The sequence below is a fragment of the Bufo gargarizans genome, chromosome 8 (genome assembly GCF_014858855.1).
Source record: "Bufo gargarizans isolate SCDJY-AF-19 chromosome 8, ASM1485885v1, whole genome shotgun sequence".
In the NCBI taxonomy this organism is placed as follows: Eukaryota; Metazoa; Chordata; class Amphibia; order Anura; family Bufonidae; genus Bufo; species Bufo gargarizans.
The window spans coordinates 135,808,698-135,829,374 of record NC_058087.1 but is presented as its reverse complement, the minus strand read 5'-3'; the positions used below and the strand labels follow the sequence as shown (position 1 = coordinate 135,829,374).

Sequence of the window (20,677 nt, the reverse complement as noted above, 5' to 3'; positions counted from 1 at the left end):
TCCGTTATGCAGCTGGGATATAGAGTCCCAAACCCACCTATAGCAAACCTATCCATCCTCGAAAATAATAGTGAAATGAAATTTAAACGTACAGTACCAGAAGAAGAGTCCAGGACTCTTCTCCAGAAGCATTGGTCGCATGCACACTAAAAGGATAAAGCTGAGGGTGGCACACTCCGCCTCACTGTGAATGCATGGCACATTGAACACATGCACAGTGGAGTGAGATGTACCATCCTTGGCTTCATTAGCACAGTGTGAATGCGACCAGTACCTCTGGAGAAAAGTTACGGACTCTTCTGGTAAGTTTGTGTCTTATTTAAAGAAATGGATGGGTTTGCTATGGGCAGGTTTAGGACCCTATATCTCAGCTGTAGAACAGCATGCTGGTGGTTTAGTGGCCCCTAACCAAGTGACGGTTCCTTTTTAAGTCTAGATGATGTAAGCCAAATCCTAATACTTGTAATGATAGTAACAATGGCTTCTGTTATTCTCCTATCAGCAATGAGCCCTATTGGTGATGCCTTCCGAAATCGTCTCCGAATGTTTCCCTCATTGATCAACTGCTGCACCATTGATTGGTTCCAGACTTGGCCAACTGATGCCTTAGAGATGGTGGCGAACAAATTCTTAGAAGATGTGGACCTTGATGATGACATTAGGAAAGAGTATGTTGTGCAGACATTTAAAGGGCTTGTCTGGTTTCACATACAATACATTCGGAAAGTCTCCAGACCCGTTTACTTTTTCACATTTTATTCTATTGCAGCCTTGTGCTAATATAAAAAAATTATGTTTTCACCTTCACTCTGCACTCAGTCCCTCATAATGAGAAAGTGAAAACAGAATTTTTGAAATGTTAGAAATTTAGCACTGGGGCCTCTCATTTCTCTTGATCATGTTGGAGATGTCGCTACACCTTGACTGGAGTCACCTGTGGTAAATTCAGTTGATTGGACAGGATTTGGGAAGACACAGCCCTGTCCATATAAAGTCTCACAGCTGACAATGCATATCAGAGCAAAACCCAAGCTATGAGGAGGAAAAAACTGCCTGTAGAGATCAGACACAGGATTGTGTGGAGGCACAGATTTGGAGAAGGGTACAACATTTTTTTGCTGCACAAGAGCATAGTGGCCTCCATAATTCTTAAATGGAAGAATATTGAAACAACCAGGACTCCTCCTAGAGCTGGATGTCCCACCAAACTAAGGGCTCATTCAGACAGCCATATGCTGTCCGCAAATTTTTTTTTTAAAAAGCGAATCCTTTTTTTTGTGGACTGCGGATTGCATTCCGTTTTTTTTCGTGATCCATAGACTTCAATGGGGCCATGTCCTGATTTTCGTTTTTCACTGACAAGTATAGGACATGTTTTATTTTTTTGCTGAGCCGTGTAATGGAAGAAAAGAGCCCCATAGAAGTGAATGGGAATGCATCTAATCCTCAAAAAAACGGATCCGCATTTTTGCGGACAGCATACGGCCGTCTGAATGAGCCCTAAGCAATAGGGGGGAAAGGGCCTTGGTAAGAGAGATGACCAAGAACCCAATAGTCACTCTGGCTGAGCACCAAAGATCCTGTGTACAGATGGGAGAAACTTCCAGAAGGTCATTCATCACTGCAGCACTCCACCAATAAGGGCTTTATGGCAGTGGCCAGAAAGAAGCCTCTCATCAGTAAAAGACACATGAAGGTTTGCAAAAAAGCACCCAAAGGACTCTCAGACTGTGAGAAACAAGATTCTCTGGTCTGATTGAACCAAGATTGAACTGTTTGGCCTTAATTCTAAGCATAATTTGACCTTTCTTTTATTTTAGCACAAGGCCGCAACGTAACAAAATGTGAAAAAAGTGAAAGGGTCTGAAGACTTTCCTAATGCATTGTAGCTTTAAAGGGGGTGTCCAGGATTTTAATAAAATGGACTAAAAGTAGGGTAGTAGATAAAATTAAAAAATAACGTACGCTATACTATGGTGGTCCCCGTTGGTCTCTGTTTACTCTCTTGCAATATTGTTGTGCTCATGCTTTCATGACGACAGGAAACAATAACTGGCCTCAGTGGTGATGTCTGCATATATGGCACAAGACTACTAAGGCCAGTGATTGTAGTACATCATCACCACAGAACAAGTCAAGCAAAGACCACCACCTGAGAAACAGCACTGGAGCAACAGGTAAGTATATATTTTTTATTTTTTATTTTACCACATTCTCTGTTCTTAGTAAGAAAAATTAAAACCTGGATAACCCCTTTAAAGGTTAATGACCTATTACGAACTGTCAGAGAATGTTGGGAGCTGTAGCTTCACAACAGTTGGAGATCCACAAATTGAAGACATCTGTGGACTGTGGTTATGTTTATCTCGTAGAGAAAAAAATTCTCTATAAATGTACCCCGCTGTTTGAGACTCATTAATCTGTTTCTGTTTCCAAAATGTCTTAGGGTCATTTCCATGTGCAAGTATTTCCAGGAAAGTGTCAAAGAATTGTCAGATAGCTACTATAGCACGCTGCGCAGACACAACTATGTCACACCAACCTCATACCTGGAGCTCATCCTTACCTTGAAGACACTACTAAACAGCAAAAGGCTTGAGGTTGATACTATGAGAAACCGCTACCTTGTTGGTCTGGAGAAACTTGATTTTGCAGCATCACAAGTAAGTACTAAATCTGTAGAAGGTCAATTAAGAAAAATTCCACATTCTGTATTTATATCCTTCTTGTTCATGGACTTTGTTTTTGGTTTGCATGATGTGCAGTCTTTTCCCACCTACTTGTAGGAGAGACCTTATGCTTGTACATGACACATTGAATTGCCTTTGACCACTTCCATACATGTATGTGGTCTCCCAGATGAAAAAAAGCTAAGCCTATATCTCTCGGCACACTGATAGCACACAATGTAAAATCTTTCTTGTACATGGACCCTTCTTCTGATTTGCATGATGTGCAGTCTTTTCATGCCTACTTGTAGGAGAGACCTTATGCTTGTACATCACACATTGAATTGCCTTTGACCACTTCCATACATGTATGTGGTCTCCCAGATGAAAAAAGCTAAGCGGATATCTCTCGGCACACGATGTAAAATCTTTCTTGTACATGGACCCTTTTTCTGATTTGCAAGATGAGCAGTCTTCTCATGCCTACTTGTAGGAGAGACCTAATGCTTATGCGTTGTACATTTTATTTCCTGTGACCACTTTCATACATGTATGTGGTCTCCCAGTGTAAAAAAGCTAAGCCCATATTTCTCAGCACACGGATAGCACATGATGTAAAATCTTTCTTGCTCATGGACTCTTCCTCTGATTTGCATGATATGCAGACTTATCCTGCCTACTTGTAGGAGAGACCTAATGCTTGCGCATAATGCATTGAATTTCCTGTGACCACTTTTGTATATCTACGTGGTCTCCCAGATAGGAAGCCATGTGGTTGTTAGGCAGAAGGTACCTCCTATGTAATACAGAGGAGCCCCAAGGAGAAATTTACGTAATCTGTGTGCAGCCTCTGATGTGGAACATATTATCAGGAATTACATGGTTTGACATTTCTGTGAAAATGATCTTTTGCCAACCCTAGTTTACTAGTTATTAATTCTCTGCAAACTGACCTAGATTGCTTGGCCTGTTTTCTGCTAAGTTCTTCATCTTTCATAATCGGATGTAAAAAGAGAGCACTTTTAATGTGCAAATGACGTGGTGAAGTACAAGCGAGAGGTGGCTGTTCTGCGCCTTTGTTATCTTGTTTTCTTCTCCAAACTTTAATAAGATATAATGATTCCCATTGTAGCTGAGTCTGTTGAGTCGTACAAATTGCTAATTATCGCTCCCCTTCATGTAATTTGCATTAGGTCTCAGTTATGCAAAAAGAGCTTACTGCGCTTCAACCAGAATTGATTAAAACTTCAGCCGAAACGGAGAAGATGATGATTAAAATAGAAAAGGAGACGGTGGAAGTTGACGCCAAGAGAGAACTAGTGGCGGCAGATGAAAGGGTGGCCAATGAAGCCGCTGCCGCTTCTAAGGCAATTAAGGTAACCCCTGCGTCTGGTGTGGACACAGACTTGCTAGCAGTTCCCTAATAATGGATATTTTTTTGCTGTGGTTGTCACATATAAGAGGTAGATTGTGAAGGCAGATTACCACCAGTGGTCCCACTTATTCAGTGTCATCTGTATTACCATCATCATTTTATGTAAAGACAGTGTATAACTAAGTTTTATTGCATCAAAATGAAAAATAAAGTGACTTGGCAAATAGTGTCTCTATGGTAACAGACAACAAACAAACCCTGTGTAGTCTGATCCTGCAGTCATACTCCCTGCTAATATAAAAGCTATATGTTAGTAAGAAGCAGAGGACAAGCAGGCGTCAGTCTGACTGCAGGATCAGACTACTCAAGGTTTGTTGTCTGTTACCATGGAGATGTATTGATCTGGATAGCAGCTGTAGAGACAAAATGGTGGGACATTCTTAAAGAGGATATACTGTATCACCACTCCTGATATGTATGTTTTAATATTTTAGTATATACTTGTATTGCACGTGAAATGACAATTCTGGAGTGTTTAGTCTTATGATCCTATGCGATGCCATTCCTCTATTATCAGTGCTCCCAGTGGCACACTCTGGAAACACCCGGTTGTACATTCATTCATAAACTTCTAGCGGGAATAATAGAGGAAAGGCACAACACCAATTCCTAAAGAATGAGGCTCCAGAATTCTCATTACATAGGGAATGCCATTAGTTATTAAAACAGACATGTCTGGAGAGTTGGTTGTTCAGGATCCGTTTCTGATATGCCGCAGTGCTGCTCGCATTGAAGTGAATGGGATCAGCGCTGCAGTAACTAGCTCCATCCACTATACTAATGGACAGAGCTGTGTAATTCCAGCATTGGTTGTGGGCTATTAGATCCTCACCAGTAAGATATTGATGGCCTACCCTGAGGTTAGGCCATCAATATAAAAATCTTGAAATACCCCTTTAAAAAAATGTCACTTCCTCACATCTTTCTCCAGAACTGTGAAGCAGAGAAGCCGACTAGTCTTACACATGAAAGCTGCCCTGCCGCTTCCAGCTCTGCTTCTCCATTCCTCACTGCCCGCTTTTGTTTGGCTGCAGTGATGACATGTCCATATACTTTACCTGACCACTGCAGCCATTCACTGGCCTCAGCAGTCATGCGCCATATGCCACTGAGGCCAGTGATGCAGTGGTGTCCGGGGATTAAGGTGCACATCATGGTGTTGGCAGAGGATCAGAACGGCAGCACTGGAAGTGGTGGGGGATGAAGTAGGTGAACATACAATAACACACTTGCTGCCTTACGGTCATTTTTTTTTATAAATCGGACAAGACTTTATTTTTTGGCTGGATTAGAAAAAAAAAGACAGGAATTTAATTATTGATTTGCTTTAGCTATTCTGTCAAGTAACATTTTCTGCAGTTATTTTACTGTATTTTTTTCTTTCTGGGGTTCTATTTTTATAACACATGGGAACAGTTCCAACTTTAAGAAAATAAAGTTGAAATCTGAACTCTTATGAATGTGTCTCGAGAATGCCTCTTCCTCACATCTTTCTCCAGAACTGTGAAGTGGAGAAGCCGACTAGTCTTACACATGAAAGCTGCTGACATGTTTGTTGTTGAGTCTGGAAAGTCCTGACGTCCTTGCATCCATTTTATTTTTAAATGGTCTTCACCTCTTGACTGATATAAAGGCTCAGCAGTGAACAGCCCGTTCACACATAAACTGCTGAGCGGCAGCGGCTGTGTACACCATCGCAAGCAATTTATTTTTGACATTGCCTCTAAGTACAGTATCTCAAATGGAAAAACAAGCAACTTTGCAAATGATCTACTTTTTTTTTTTTAACCATTTTGTGTCAACGGTTCCTATGCAGACCTATGTGTCTCCTCGGGAACAGACTTTGAAGAGCTGGCTGTGGACGAAAGATTACAGGACCAATGGACTGCTCTAAGCTATGTGAACAGGGGCGGACTGGCCATTGACCCTACAGGGAGTTTTCCCGGTGGGTCCATGTCCAAAGGGCAACCCTAGCCCTCCACACTGCCGCTGGCCGGGTACATGCTACAGGGGAACTATAGGCGTCCTTATTAGAGGAAGTCCCGGCAGCATGCTGAAGGTGGGGCTAGCTTGGTGTTGTGGCCTACATCTCACCTTCTAAGCCCCCTGCTCCATATCCATATTAGAGACAGCTGGAGGAGGAGGACAGAACATGGCCGCTATTGATGGCCACCACAGAGGAGCAGCTTCTGGATCCTCTACTTCACCACCGGATCCCATTGACTGCAATAAGGTCCAGTGGTGATCCGGCCGATTTCTGGCATAAATGCCAGGTTTCAGCGGAACAAAAACCATTGCATGCAATGGTTTTTTGTTCAGCCGGCATTTGCCGGTGCTCTGAAATGGAGATGTAAACGCGTCTTTAGTGTCTCGGTGGCTTCAATTAAGCCATTGCTCTCCAGGCCACTACTCCCATTATGTGGATGGTGAAGGGTAGACCCAGTGGTCTCACATGTAGTCTCAGGTGAGGGGCTCAGCCTCAGGGAAATACACCCACCAATGCACAATGAGCATTGTAGGAGGTCTTCCAAGGGGGATGAGCTTGAACCCGGGGGCAGCGTAGGAGTACTTAGGACACTGACTGGGGGATCATAGAGTTGTTGGTGGTTGGAGTTGGACCCATGTGCTTAGGTCGTGGTGTCCATGGTCTGGATAAGCTTTGGCAGTGACTGCAATACTGTGATACTAAAGCTATGGGCTTGCCTAAAAGGTTAGGAGACAATGGGTAGAGCCTGTGACTGGGCAATAGAACTGCAGGTCCCAGCTTGGAATATCGTGGACTGGGTCTTCCTCGTAGGGTGTCTGCCCGAGTGTCCAGGGGTTCTGCTCCTCCAGGAGATCTATCTGCATTTGCTGGATAATTTTGGATGAAAGAATAAAGCTAGTTGCATCATTATTCTGGCTAGGTGATTAATACGACCCACAACCCCAAATCCTCACACAGACTACACACAAACTGTGTGCAGTCTGGTCCTGCATGTACGGTATATTTTCTTCCATCCCTCCACTTCTTCTTGAAAATATTAATTTGATAGTTTAATTAAAAAGTAGTGGACACACGGAAAGGACTACAGTATGACTGCGGGATCAGGCTACACAGGTTTAGTTTGTAGTAGGTCTGCATAGGAGCTGTAAAAACAAAACGGTAGGTAATTTTTAACCAAAGGCATTTTTGCTTTCCATTTTAGATACATTTTGCATAAAATGAGTGTGCATTTCTTTAAGATGTGACACATTTCTTTTAGCGATAAGTAATGCCTGTTCAAGCTGTAATATTTCCACGTAACTTTGGGCGAAGCTCATTGGATTTGCAAATTAAATCCAAAGCCAGAATCGATCGAGCTGACTTTGCAATTTGTCAGCACGATGCTCTTATAATAATGGCCAGTGTCATGCCCTAGACTACCTAATTTGACTGAGATCAGATTATGACAGCTACCTATGATACTTTCTGTAAAAAGATCCTGACAGTCACTGTGACATAAGTCAGGTGGAGAACCACAACCTGCAGCTCGTCTAATGATTATTTCATACTTTTCTGCTAAAGTTTGTGTGAATTATACATAAAAAGAATTACACACACTGTACCTTTTTTGTTACATTTGAAAGTCAGCTCCCATTGTGTCCTCGTTGCTTTTTGTCTTAAAATTTTTTTTGCAATAAAGTGTCATCAAAAGTTGCGCTGTTTGGCTTCTGTATCTTCTGTGTAAAACCGTACATAGCAGGCTGCAGGATGCCATTCACAGTGAACTCCATGAGAGAGTTCATCTGACGGCTCGGCCTCCAGCCCCTCTCAAAGCTGAAGTTTGATTTTGTCATAAAGCAGTGTAGAAGATCATTCCAGAGAGGAGAGGGGCTGTAGACTAAAGGGCAGATTTATCAGGACCGGTGCATGGAAAAACTGGCATAGTTGCCAATAGCAACCAATCCCATTCTACATTTAGTTTTTCAGAGCTCCTTTGGGAAAAGAAAGGATCGATCTGATCCTAAGCCAGTTTTCCTTTGCACCAGTTTTGATAAATCTGTCCCTATGGCCTGTTTCAGATGAGCATCTCCTGTGCGAAAATCACACTTCGTGTGTGAGCATGATTCCCCGTTATGGACACTGCTCGTTTCACAGGAGCGCACAGCATTATATTGGTTTATAATGCTGTGTGTCTCTGCATGACTTTACTTTTACTTAATTATACTGCCATAAAGCTGTCAGTATAAGGCCTCTTTCACGCGAACGATACGGATTAGGTCCGGGTGCATTCAGTGAAACTCGCACCATTTTGCAAGCAAGTTAAGTCAGTTTTGTCTGCGATTGCGTTCAGTTGTTCCGTTTTTTCCATGCGGGTGCAATGCGTTTTGATGCGTTTTTCATACGTGTGATAAAAAACTGAAGGTTTACAAACAACATCTCTTAGCAACCATCAGCTTGCAGATGCAATGCGTTATTCACGCAGCCCCATTCATTTCTATGGAGCCAGGGCTGCGTGAAAAAACCCGCAGAATATAGAGCATGCTCATGTACACAGACCCATTAAAATGAATGGGTCACGATTCAGTGCGGGTGCTAAGCGTTCACATCACGCATTGCACCCGCGTGGAAAAGTCGCTCGTGTGAAAGGGACCTAATTGAGTAGATACAGGTCAGGCAGAGACACGCAGCATTATAAATTAGTATAATGCTGTGCGCTACCGCAAAAACGAGCAGTGTCCATAACGGGGAATCACTCACACACACAGCATGATTTCCGCACAGGGTACGCTTGTCTGAAACTAGCCCAAGTCTTCCAAGCTCTGACAGATTTTACTGTGAATCGCATTCTGCAGCTTGCTGTGTACTGTGATTAAGAGAAGCTGCAGATGCCAAACAAAGCAACATTTTTAATAAAACCCTATAAAAAATAAATGCATATAAGTAGACCGATGTCCTACATAGCTTTTAATGTGTTTATTTTGTGTGAACGCATATGGTGGTCGATGTAGGCAGTCTTCATAGATATTGCTGTAAATAAAACTATCCTTGCTGCTTTCATTTATTATCATATGACTAAGGGTACTTTCACACTTGCGGCAGAGGATTCCGGCAGGCAGTTTCATCGCCGGAACTGCCTGCCAGATCCGTCAAAACGGATGAAAACTGATGGCATTTGTCAGACGGATCATTGAAATGCCAGATCCGTGTCATCCGGAAAAACGGATCCGGCATTTATTTTTTTCACATTTTTTGCGGTCTGAGCATGCACAGACCGCAAAAACTGATCCGTTTTGCCGGAACACTCGGGGCCGGATCCAGCATCAATGCATTTAAAATGTTCCGGAATTTTGGACGGAGATAAAACTGCAGCATGCCGCGGTATTATCTCCGTCCTGAAAAGGCAAAAAGACTGAACTGAAGACATCCTGATGCATCCTGAACGGAATGCTTTCTATTCAGAATGCATTAGGATAAAACTGATCAGTTCTTTTCCGGTTTTGAGCCCCTAGGACGGAACTCAGTGCCGGAAAAGAATAACGCTAGTGTGAAAGTACTCTAATTTTAGGTTGAAGTCCCCTTTACATTTATGTTTTTTGCTAATAAAATGATGCCGTGGAAGATGATACTGATCATTTCTTTTAGTAACATTTTAGAACAGAAGTTTTTTCCTGCTGCTTCTAGTTAAACGAATACCTTCCCTCTTGCTGAGCTGTCAGCGCTGCAGATATCTCACCGTTATTTAGGACAGCTTAGGATATAGAATAGAAGTATATTTCTCGGGAAGCAGAAGATTTGTAGCTTCCAGTAAAGTTAGTTGTGCATTCCTGCTGTTCACATTGTCGTCAGCAGCAATGATAAACGTCTGCTATGGCTGCAATACGTGGTGCGCACACCTACCCGTACTGATTTGAGTTGGATAGAAGTACATATTATTATCTGCATGACGTGATTTGTCTTCCTCTCACAATGCTTGCACTGACAAGTGTCATAACCCAGGCCTCATGACGTGAGGCTTCAGCACATATAAGCGGTATTTTTCCACTGCCGCTATCATTTGGAAAAGATTTGCCAGTGTATTCCTTCACTGTGCAAAAGGAAGGATGCCCAATCAAATCCATTATAGTCACCTCTTTGAGAAGCCCACCACCTTATCAAAATCCCCTTATGTGAGACAGATATTCAGTTCCACCATATATTATACATATTGGCCATGGGACGTGCAAAGACGTGAACTGTATGAATGCCTTGGTTCCAGTCCTCATTGAGGGAGGCCTGTATTCTTGAAGTGGGGGGCATGTGGCGGAGCCAGCAGCATGGCTTGCCGAGACTTGTGGCTTAGCAGCTGTTGAACCACTGATGTGCGGCACGTGCATCGCTATTTAGGGTACCATGCATTGGTACACACTATACTTGATGCTATACGCAATGTATAATCATGAACATCAATAATCGTTGTGAGAGTTTCTGTAGGAACTACAGTGATGTCGTCAAGGGAGGTTAAGATTCATTATTTCAATTCAATTTTTATGTCATGACCTTACAGGATGAATGCGAAGGGGATCTAGCAGAGGCCATGCCGGCTCTCAAGGCAGCAATATCAGCTCTTGATACTCTGAACCAGAATGATATCACTGTAGTAAAATCCATGCAGAATCCCCCCGGCCCTATAAAACTGGTCATGGAGAGCATCTGTGTGATGAAAGGCATAAAACCGGACAGGAAGCCGGACCCAGGAGGAACAGGTGAGAGGACAACGGCATGCTCTTTATGATAAAGTGTGTATATATATATATATATATATATATATATATAGACTGGCGGAAGCACTCAAGCAAACAACTCACTATTAAATAAAATGTATCAAATGGGCATTCCATAATTACATAAGTTAAAGGGGTTTTTCCGAAAATTAAATATTGATGATCTGTTCTCAGGATAGGTCATCATTATTAGATCGGTGGGGGTCCAACTCCTGGCGCCCCTGCCGACCAGCTGTTTGAAGTGGCCGTTGTGCTGGGACGAGCGCCGCAGCCTCTTCATTGTATAGCAAGCACAGCGCCGGACATGGTCTTTAGTGGCTGTGCTTGGTATTGCAGCTCAGTCCCATTTAAGGTACACCAAGGCCATATAACTGATGACATCACAGGCTGAAGAAGAGTTTGCAGTACTCACCTGACCACAGCCCCTTCTAACAGCTAATCAACAGGGGTGCTAGGAGTCAGAAGCCAACTGTCCTGGGGATAGGTCATCAATATTTAGGTCTCGGACAACCCCTTCAGGCCTAGTTCACACGTTAGTGATTTCCATGAGTTATTGTGAGCCAAAACCAGGTGTGGGTCAAAAACACAGAAGAGGTGCAAATCTTTCCATTATACATTATCTCTTTGTAGCCTCCACTCTCGTTTTTAGCTCACAATCACTGATGTTTGAACTAGGCCTTAAGGATGCTGCATAACAGGTTAGTTTTAAAGGGGTTTTTGAACATTAGAAAAAAAAGGGTCTGTTTTTTTTCCAGAAATAGTGCCACCCTTGTCCACAGGATGTGTGCAGTATCGCAACTCAGCCTTATTAACTTGAATGGGGGGGAGTTGCAATACCAGACAAAGCCTATGGACAAGAGTGTCTGTAGGGAAATAAAACAGTTCTATTTCTAATCCTACACAGCCCCTTTACCTAAAGTATTGATTACCACAAAACGGAAGAAAACCAATAACAGATATGCACCTGTTCTCCTCTTTTTCTGCTTAGAGATGAGCAAATTGATTTGACACCTTTGCGATGCTCACATCGCAAACGAGTTTAAGAATCACACCTTTTTACTAAAAGTGGGGACATCGAGATGCTAAAGATTTGACTCTGACAGTCTTGAGATGTGCCATTGAGTAGTGGTTAAAGTATATTTAATTCATATCTGAGAATTGACTCTTTCTTGTCTATTTTAGGAGCAGAAATGGCAGCAAATCTGTGCCACTAATAAACCTCCACCAGATCACTATTATAGATAGAAAAGATTTTAGTTAAAATGCAATTTTCAGACAACTTGCAGCTATATTAAAGGGGTTGTGTAAGGGTTTTATATTCATGACCTATGCTCAGGATAGGACGTCAATATCTGATTGGCCAGGGGTGCGACACCTGGGACCCCCACCGATAAACTGTTTGAAGAGGACGTGGCGCTCGATGGAAGCGTTGCTTCCTCCTCATTACACTGCTCGTCGTCTCAGAAGTGAGTGTAATTACAAGTACTCTGTCCATTCAAGTGAATAGAGAGAACACGTAGTGTAATGAAGAGGAAGCAGCGCTTGCATGGAGTGTTGCCTCCTTAAGTGTAGGTTAGCTTAAATAGGCTGTGCAGTTTTTAAATATTGATGAGCTATCCTTAGGATAGGTCAAAGATATCTGATCACTGGGAGTCCGACACCCGGCACCCCCAGCGATCAGCACGGCTTCCTCTTTAGTGCTCACCGTCTAGGTCATAGCAGCAGCACTGTGACACCTTCCTCTCCCAATAACTTGGAGAAAGCACTGTGGCCTTTTGAGACAGATGATCGGCGGGGGTGTCGGGTGTCGGACCCCGCAGATCTGTTGTTGATGACCTGTCCTGAGGATAGGTCATCAATATAAAACCCCTGCACAACCCCTTTAACAGTTTTTGAGTTTAGATGAATGGGACTGTAATATGCATGCAAGTCTCAGCAGACTCATTCATATTAGTGACTGGTTAGGGTCTCCACTCACAGATACAGTACCATACATGTGAAGCAGATAAAAGTTACTAGTGGATAACATACTATTATAGATGTTTTACTTTATGGTTTAATTACTATAAACATTTTAGTATTTAAATATGAGTTCTCAATGTTGCTTGTTGTTCACCCTAGGTAAAATGGTGGAAGACTACTGGGGTCCATCTAAGAAAGTGCTTGGAGACTTGAGGTTTCTAGACAGTTTGAAAGCTTTCGATAAGGATAATATTAACCCTACAAATATGAAAAGAATCAGAGAGAAATTCATCAACCACGAAGACTTCCTCCCTTCTGTGATAAAGAATGTGTCTTCAGCTTGTGAGGGTTTGTGTAAGTGGGTCCGAGCCATGGAAGTGTATGATCGCGTCGCAAAGGTGGTTGCTCCAAAACGTGAACGTCTTAAAGAGGCAGAGGCCAAATTAGCGGTACAAATGCAGGAACTGAACACAAAGCGAGCAGAATTGAAGGCTGTGGAAGACCGTTTACAAGCTCTAAACGATGACCTGCAAGCAATGAATAATAAGAAGGATGAGCTAGAGAAGAACATAGAGATCTGTTCACAAAAGCTCGTACGTGCAGAGAAGCTGATCAGTGGCCTTGGAGGAGAGAAGGATAGATGGACAGAGGCTGCCCGATTGTTAGGGACAAAGTATACAAACCTCACTGGGGATGTCCTTTTGTCTTCTGGTACTGTAGCCTACCTTGGGGCCTTCACAGTAGACTATCGGCAACAATGCCAGAGCAAATGGCATGTTTTATGCAAAGAAAAGAAAATTCCGAGCTCAAATGACTTCAGCTTGACTACCACCCTTGGGGATCCTGTTAAAATCCGTGCTTGGCAGATTGCCGGTCTACCAGTAGATTCATTCTCCATAGATAATGGTATCATTGTTTCGAATTCCAGGCGATGGTCTCTGATGATCGATCCTCAAGGACAGGCCAACAAATGGATTAAGAATATGGAAAAAAACAGCAAACTTTCAGTCATCAAGTTGTCAGACTCAAACTATACAAGAACTTTAGAAAATGCAATACAGTTCGGATACCCAGTCTTGATTGAAAATATTGGAGAAGAAATAGATGCTGTTTTGGAGCCACTCTTACTGAAACAAACATTTAAGCAGCAAGGGGTTGAATATATTCGACTGGGTGAAAATATTATAGAGTATTCCAAAGATTTTAGACTTTATATGACCACCCGGTTAAGAAATCCCCATTATCTCCCAGAAGTGGCCGTCAAGGTGTGCCTTCTGAATTTTATGATCACACCATTGGGCCTTCAAGACCAGCTTCTCGGCATAGTTGCGGCAAAAGAAAAGCCAGAACTAGAGGACAAAAAGAACCAACTGATCATCGAAAGTGCCACCAACAAGAAACAGCTGAAGGAGATAGAAGACAAAATTTTAGAGGTACTGTCCTCCTCGAAAGGAAACATCTTAGAGGATGAGACCGCCATTAAAGTGTTATCTTCATCCAAACTCTTGTCTGAAGAAATTTCAGAGAAGCAGCAGATTGCCACCGCCACTGAGAAGGAAATTGATGACACACGAATGGGATACAAGCCTGTGGCTATTCATTCCTCCATTGTATTCTTCTGCATTTCCGATCTGGCAAACATTGAACCAATGTATCAGTATTCTCTGACCTGGTTCATTAACCTCTATGTACACTCCCTTGCCCATAGCGAGAAGAGCGATGACCTCCAGACAAGAATATCCAATATAATAAATCATTTTACAAAAAGCATCTACAACAATGTGTGCAGGTCTCTGTTTGAAAAGGACAAGCTCCTGTTTTCGCTTCTTCTGACCATAGGGATTATGAAAGGAGAAAATAAAATCAATGATGAAATCTGGCGTTTCCTTCTGACTGGTGGAGTGGCCCTCGATAACCCTCATCCTAACCCTGCTCCTGAGTGGTTGTCAGATAAATCCTGGGCTGAAATCGTACGTGCCTCCAACCTCCAACCCCTCAGTGGCTTTATGGAACATTTTCAAAGCAATATTTCAAAATGGAAGATGATTTATGACTCCGTAAAACCCCAGGATGAGACTCTACCAGATGAATGGCAGGAATTAACCGGATTAAATCTCCTGGTTATCCTCAGGTGCCTTCGCCCTGACAAAATGGTCCCTGCCGTCCAGGAATTCATTGCAGGAAATATGGGCAGGACATACATCGAGCCCCCAACGTTTGACCTTGCAGGAAGTTATAATGATTCAAACTGTTGTGCCCCATTGGTTTTTGTGCTGTCCCCTGGAGCTGATCCGATGGCAGGTAAAAATCTTTTATATGCTGACAATATTTTAGCTTAAACGAGGAATATAGTTTTTTTCCCCATGATATATGAATATATATTAAAGGGGCTGACCTATTATCCCTTATCTACACATTGCTAGGATATGCCACCAATATCTGATAGGTGTGGGTCCCACCTCGGGGACGTGCACCTATCTCTACAACGGAGCCTGCAAAGTGATGGAGAGTGGACTGTGCATGTGCAGCCATCCTCCATTTATTTCTATGGGACTTCCGAAAACAGCCGAGCAATGGCTTGGTTATTCCCCATAAAAGCAATCGGCGCGGTGGCTGCGCGGTGCTCTTCCTATTAATTTCTATAGGACTTCCGAAAATAGCCAAGCGCGCCGCTCAGCTATTTTCAGCAGTCGTAAGAAGGGGCTGGTCTATCTTATACACTGGTGGCATATCGTTAGGACGTATCTCCAGCCCGCAAAGTGAAGGAAAGTGGGCTTCGTTCTAGAGATAGGTCCTAGTAATATGTCACCAGTGTATGAGATGGGCCAACCCATTTAAAGAGAACCGGTCACCTCCCCTGACATGTCTGTTTGAGTAAATAATTGTATTAATTATGAAATAACAATTTTGGAAGATGATTTCTTGGACCTGTATGTTGTGCTGTTACTCTGTTTTTCCTACTAGAAATGTACGAATATATTGACAACTAACGGTTGAACTCGGGGCTCCATTTGACCTGCGTCTGTCTTTTATTTGCAGGACACAGTAATGTAGTAGACTACGCTATTGTGTCCCGCACAATACAGATCACCATACCGCATCATAAAGCCCTGTTCACACCAGGTTTGGCATGTACAGTAAATGTACATTTATAATAACAAAAATATCATATAAAGCAAATACAGGATGCAAGCATAAACATTTTCACCCTACATTCAGCTTATATGCTGGATAAATCTCCCAGCACATTAAGGGCTCATGCACATGAACGTGCCGTGTTTTGCGTTCCGTAATTTACGGAACGGGCCGCCCGTTATAGAAATGCCTATTCTTGTCCACAAAACAGACAAGAATAGGACATGATCTATCATTTTTGCGGGGCCACGGAACAGAGGAATATATTTTTTCCTCCTGATCCCTTCTTCCCCCTGTTGCACGTCCCCACAGCTTGTATAACACGATCTGTAATTTTACATCCCGCCGCCGCCGGTAACGCTGTACTGGATCACAGCACAATCTATATACCATTGCATTTCCGCATAATGACATGAATCATCTGCATGGGTTTACATTTCCTAGAATAATAGATCTTCAGGAAAAAGATAGCAATTTGTGACCGAACACGTGTCTGGTGCATGGATTTCTGGAATCGAAAAGCGAAAGAAACCAGAAGTTAATGGAAATGTTGTTCCTTTACTGGCATATAAATTAGCGGCGCGCCTCCATTCAGACATTTCACACATCCAGGAACATAAGTCCTTGTAGTTCTGTCATTACCGTAGTGCTGCCCGCAATACCACTCCAGCAAAACCAAATACCACAGCACAGCTTAAAATACTGCCGTATTATCAGTCTGAGGGTGGTGATACAGTTGAGTTCAGGAGGGCGACCAATAGTCAGGATCTGATGCTCCTAGCGCAAAAGGGTATTCTTACTTCAGCAAGTGGAATTTATCATGTAGAGAAAGTTAATTCAAGGCACTTCCTTATGTATTTTTATTATCCATATTGCCTCCTTTGCTGGCTTGACTCATTTTTCCATCATATTATACACTGCTCGTTTCCATGGATACGACCACCCTTCAAACCAGCATCGGTGGCTGTGCTTGAACACTTAAAGGGGTTCTGCAGTTCTTTTAAACTGATGATCTATCCTCTGGATAGATCATCAGCATCTGATTGGCGGGGGTCTGACACCCGGGACCCCTGCCAATCAGCTGTTTGAGAAGGCAGCGGAGCCCCAGGAGCGCCGCGGCTTTCTCACTGTTTACCGCTGGCCCAGTGACGTCACGACTAATATCAACTTGCCTGGGCGCAGCTAAGCTCCATTCAAGTGAACGGAGCTTAGTTGTGCCCAGACCAGTTGATACTAGTCGTGACGTCACTGGACCTGCGGTAAACAGCGAGAAGCCACGGCGCTACTGCCAGTGCCGCTGCCTTCTCAAACAGCTGATCGGCTGGGGTCCCGGGTGTCGGACCCCCGCCGATCAGATGCTGATGATCTATCCAGAAGATAGATCATCAGTTTAAACAAACTGCAGAACCCCTTTAAGGAAAAAGCGCTGGCCTGTGTGCGCTCCTGTGGTTCTGGCTACCAGAGATGCCAGTTTTTTTTCTATAGTGTGCAAGCTCGGCCACTGATGCTGGATTGAATGGTGGCTGTAACCATGTATGATGTGAGGGAAAAATGAGTCCAGCCAGGAAAATAAGCAATATGGACAATCACAATACATTAGTAAGTGCCTTGTATTAACTTTATCTACATGATAAATGCCACTTGCTGAACTGAGACAACCCCTTTAATTAATGCTTAGAGCATCAGCTCTAAATGGCCAGCGGCTATGAGGAGGCCTCGGGCGGCCCCCTGGGCATCTGCTCACCGGGAAATTTCCCTGTAGGGTCTATGGTCAGTTCACCTCTACCTGTGGTATCTTTCCCATATCGAAATGTTGTGTTGTGTGTATGATGGCCTATTTTATATATCTGTTGTCTATGTTCCCTTTATAAGTATTTTACCTTAGAGCGGTTGTCCCACGAAAAATATTCTACAGTTTTTAAACCAGCACCTGGACCTGAATAGTTATGTAACTGCATGCCATTAAACATTTTTGGGGTCATTTAATAAGACTGGCGATGTATACGCCGGTCTTAGTACACCTGCGCTGGTGGTGGATGCGCCAAAGTTATGTAGAGGCGCAGGCGCTTGGTGCCCCCGGCCGTGCAACATGCTTTTAAGACCATTTTCCACGCCATAAGCTGATTTAGAAAATAGGAAATGAGATGGGCTGGCCGGCCCGCTCTCTTCTCCGCCTATGCCATGCCCTCTTTTGCCGACACCTTGGAAAAGTTGCGTGAGCAAGGAAAAGTCGCAGATTCGTCTGCAAATCCCCATTGTGATCAAATCTGCGACAAAAGTATGCCAAAAAGCGGCGTACCTCACATAATAAAAGACTCTCCTTAGTATAGCCACTGAGCTATTCACTGAAATGCATCTGTATAGCGCCACAGATCTTTTCTTCCTCTGTAGTCCAACTTGCTTTTAGGTAAATTAAATATATATATAGCACCAACATATTCTGCTGTTCTTTACGGGCAGCAGTCTCTACTGTGAAGGGGTTAACAACCTTCAGCGGTCCCAACGGCTGTGCTTCCAGCATGCTCCATTAACTTCTATGGTAGTTCTAAGAACAGCCGAGCAAGTCTGCATGTTGGGAATTGTAGTTTCAAAACAGCTGGTGTGCTGGAGGTTGCGTCTAAATTCCGAATGAACCTACCAGTATGTTTTTGGAGCATCTGAGAAAAACAGAGTACCTGGCCAAAAACCACAAACAATGTGAAGACCATACAAACTCCATGCAGATGTTGCCCATGGTAAGATAAAATCCCAGGTATCAACCCAGCTAAGCAAATGTGCTAATCACTGAGCCAACGCGCTGACCCTCAGGAAGTAAAATATATAATATAGGCGTATTTCTGGTTAGTAAATGACCCCCATAGTTATCTTCATGTTCAAGTTCTTGCAAAAAAAAACATCTTCGGCTTCACACCACCAGAATTACTCATTTTTCTTATTTCTTGTCTTGACCTCAGGTTTATTAAAGTTTGCGGATGACCTCGGCATGGGAGGAGAAAACATCCAGACCATTTCACTTGGACAGGGTCAAGGGCCGATCGCAGCCAGAATGATCAGTCAGGCCATTAAGGACGGGACCTGGGTTGTCCTTCAGAACTGTCACCTGGCCACGAGCTGGATGCCATCCTTGGAAAAAATATGCGAGGAAACCATTGTGCCTGAAAATACTAATGAAAAGTTCAGGTACGCCGGCGTTGCAGCGTGAGCAATAAAGCGGTCAGCGCTGTGAACGGGAAGACGTTTTCTTTGGTGTCAGTGTGCGCTGAAGAACAATATGCTTTGTAGTAGCATCCATCCTGCGCATGTCACAGATAGATTATTGATAAGACCATAAGCGAGAATACATAAAAGGCTTCTCTCTCTCCTGACATATAAATCATCAGTGGGGAAGATGAATGGAAGCAGCAAAAAAGGGTATAAAATAGTATAGCTGAAACAAGTATGGCGTGAAGTTATATTTATGGCTCTGTCTGCGGCCATAACTTGTACGTCAGATTCCACTTCATCCCGATCCTTGACAGTTTTATACAATGTTCTGCTGCCCAAGAACGCATCTGGTTTCAGAAACTAACAGCAAGTAGCCAGTCTCTGTAGTAGCGCACTTTGCTTTGGGTCACTTGCAAAATTTGATTTGAGCCATTGCAAGGTTTGGCGTCTATTCTAACCCAAGATATGTCCGCCAAATGCTTGCAGAAATTACACTGCTTTCCTATATCAAGGAGAAGTGGGGCTGTGTCGTTACATAGCTGCAGCTCTTAAGGTCGATGAACGGGGCAATCATTGGGAATGAGCATTCCAAGGAAGGCTTGTTCCTGAAAATAGGTCAGTGTAACGGGGCAACCGATCACCCAGTGTATGAGCCAAAGCAACAGGGATGTGGACACCTTTGTCATTGTCTCTGTGCTGAGTAAACAGCAACCTGCTCCCCCGAAACAATGATTCTTTATGGCAATCGCAGTAGCAATCGCCCGTCCACATACAGAGGAGATGATTGCTGCAATAAATGGTGCACTCTCTTCCTTTGACAAGCAGGCAATTTTCAGGAACGAACGGTTTGTTCCTGATAAGTGCCGGCTGTGTCGGCCTGTGTATAGGGAGCTTTAGGGAGGGAGCTACTTTGCCCTCATAGCCATTTATTACCTACGATGGACAGGAAGTGCCTGGAGGATCTGAAAAACAGCTCCTGGGATACTTTGGAGAAATGGCTGTACCACTGGTTTCACTACCAAATCAATGTAACGGCGAGCCGTAAGCTACCTGATATGAGGACTAGAGGGGTCCAGCTACCATACATTATGCCACTTCACATCATAATCCTGTGATTAGGACCAGTGTGATGTTCCCTTGTGAAGGCCCACGTGGTCCCCAGACCAATCTCCGGCTATAATTAGGACGCTATAATTGCAGGACCACTAAAGAGGATAGACCTCCATTCCAGTCTCCATTGCAATTTTGCTTTGTACATGATCGCTTTTGAGAGTGTTGGCATGAGGTTAGTGGGAAAACCTGTAGCTCTACTTCTGGCTCGTAGCCCAATGTCATGCAAACGCCTTCTGATGCTTTGTGTAGACACTGTTTGCTGCCCTAGGCTTGGGATGTGACTTCCAATTTCACTTGTACAGAATGGATTACTACTTGTCTTTCTTCTAGTCAGACGATCACCTCTGTCCACCTCTTACTGTCATTCAAGTTCATTGTTGTCACGCAAAGCTGAACAGTGCTGACATCTCGACCTAGGCGCTTGGTGATCTGG

The 20,677-nt window shown here is 43.4% G+C and overlaps 1 protein-coding gene across 1 annotated transcript in view; it reads left to right on the top strand.

Moving 5' to 3' along the window:
• Positions 1-20,677, top strand: part of DNAH3 (dynein axonemal heavy chain 3) — a 373,397-nt gene that overhangs the window by 320,320 nt on the left and 32,400 nt on the right. The window contains exons 55-60 of the mRNA XM_044304498.1: positions 503-668; positions 2,447-2,663; positions 3,863-4,045; positions 10,614-10,812; positions 12,952-15,093; positions 18,882-19,107. Coding sequence (XP_044160433.1) covers positions 503-668; positions 2,447-2,663; positions 3,863-4,045; positions 10,614-10,812; positions 12,952-15,093; positions 18,882-19,107 — 3,133 coding nt within the window. The remainder of the gene's footprint in view (positions 1-502; positions 669-2,446; positions 2,664-3,862; positions 4,046-10,613; positions 10,813-12,951; positions 15,094-18,881; positions 19,108-20,677) is intronic.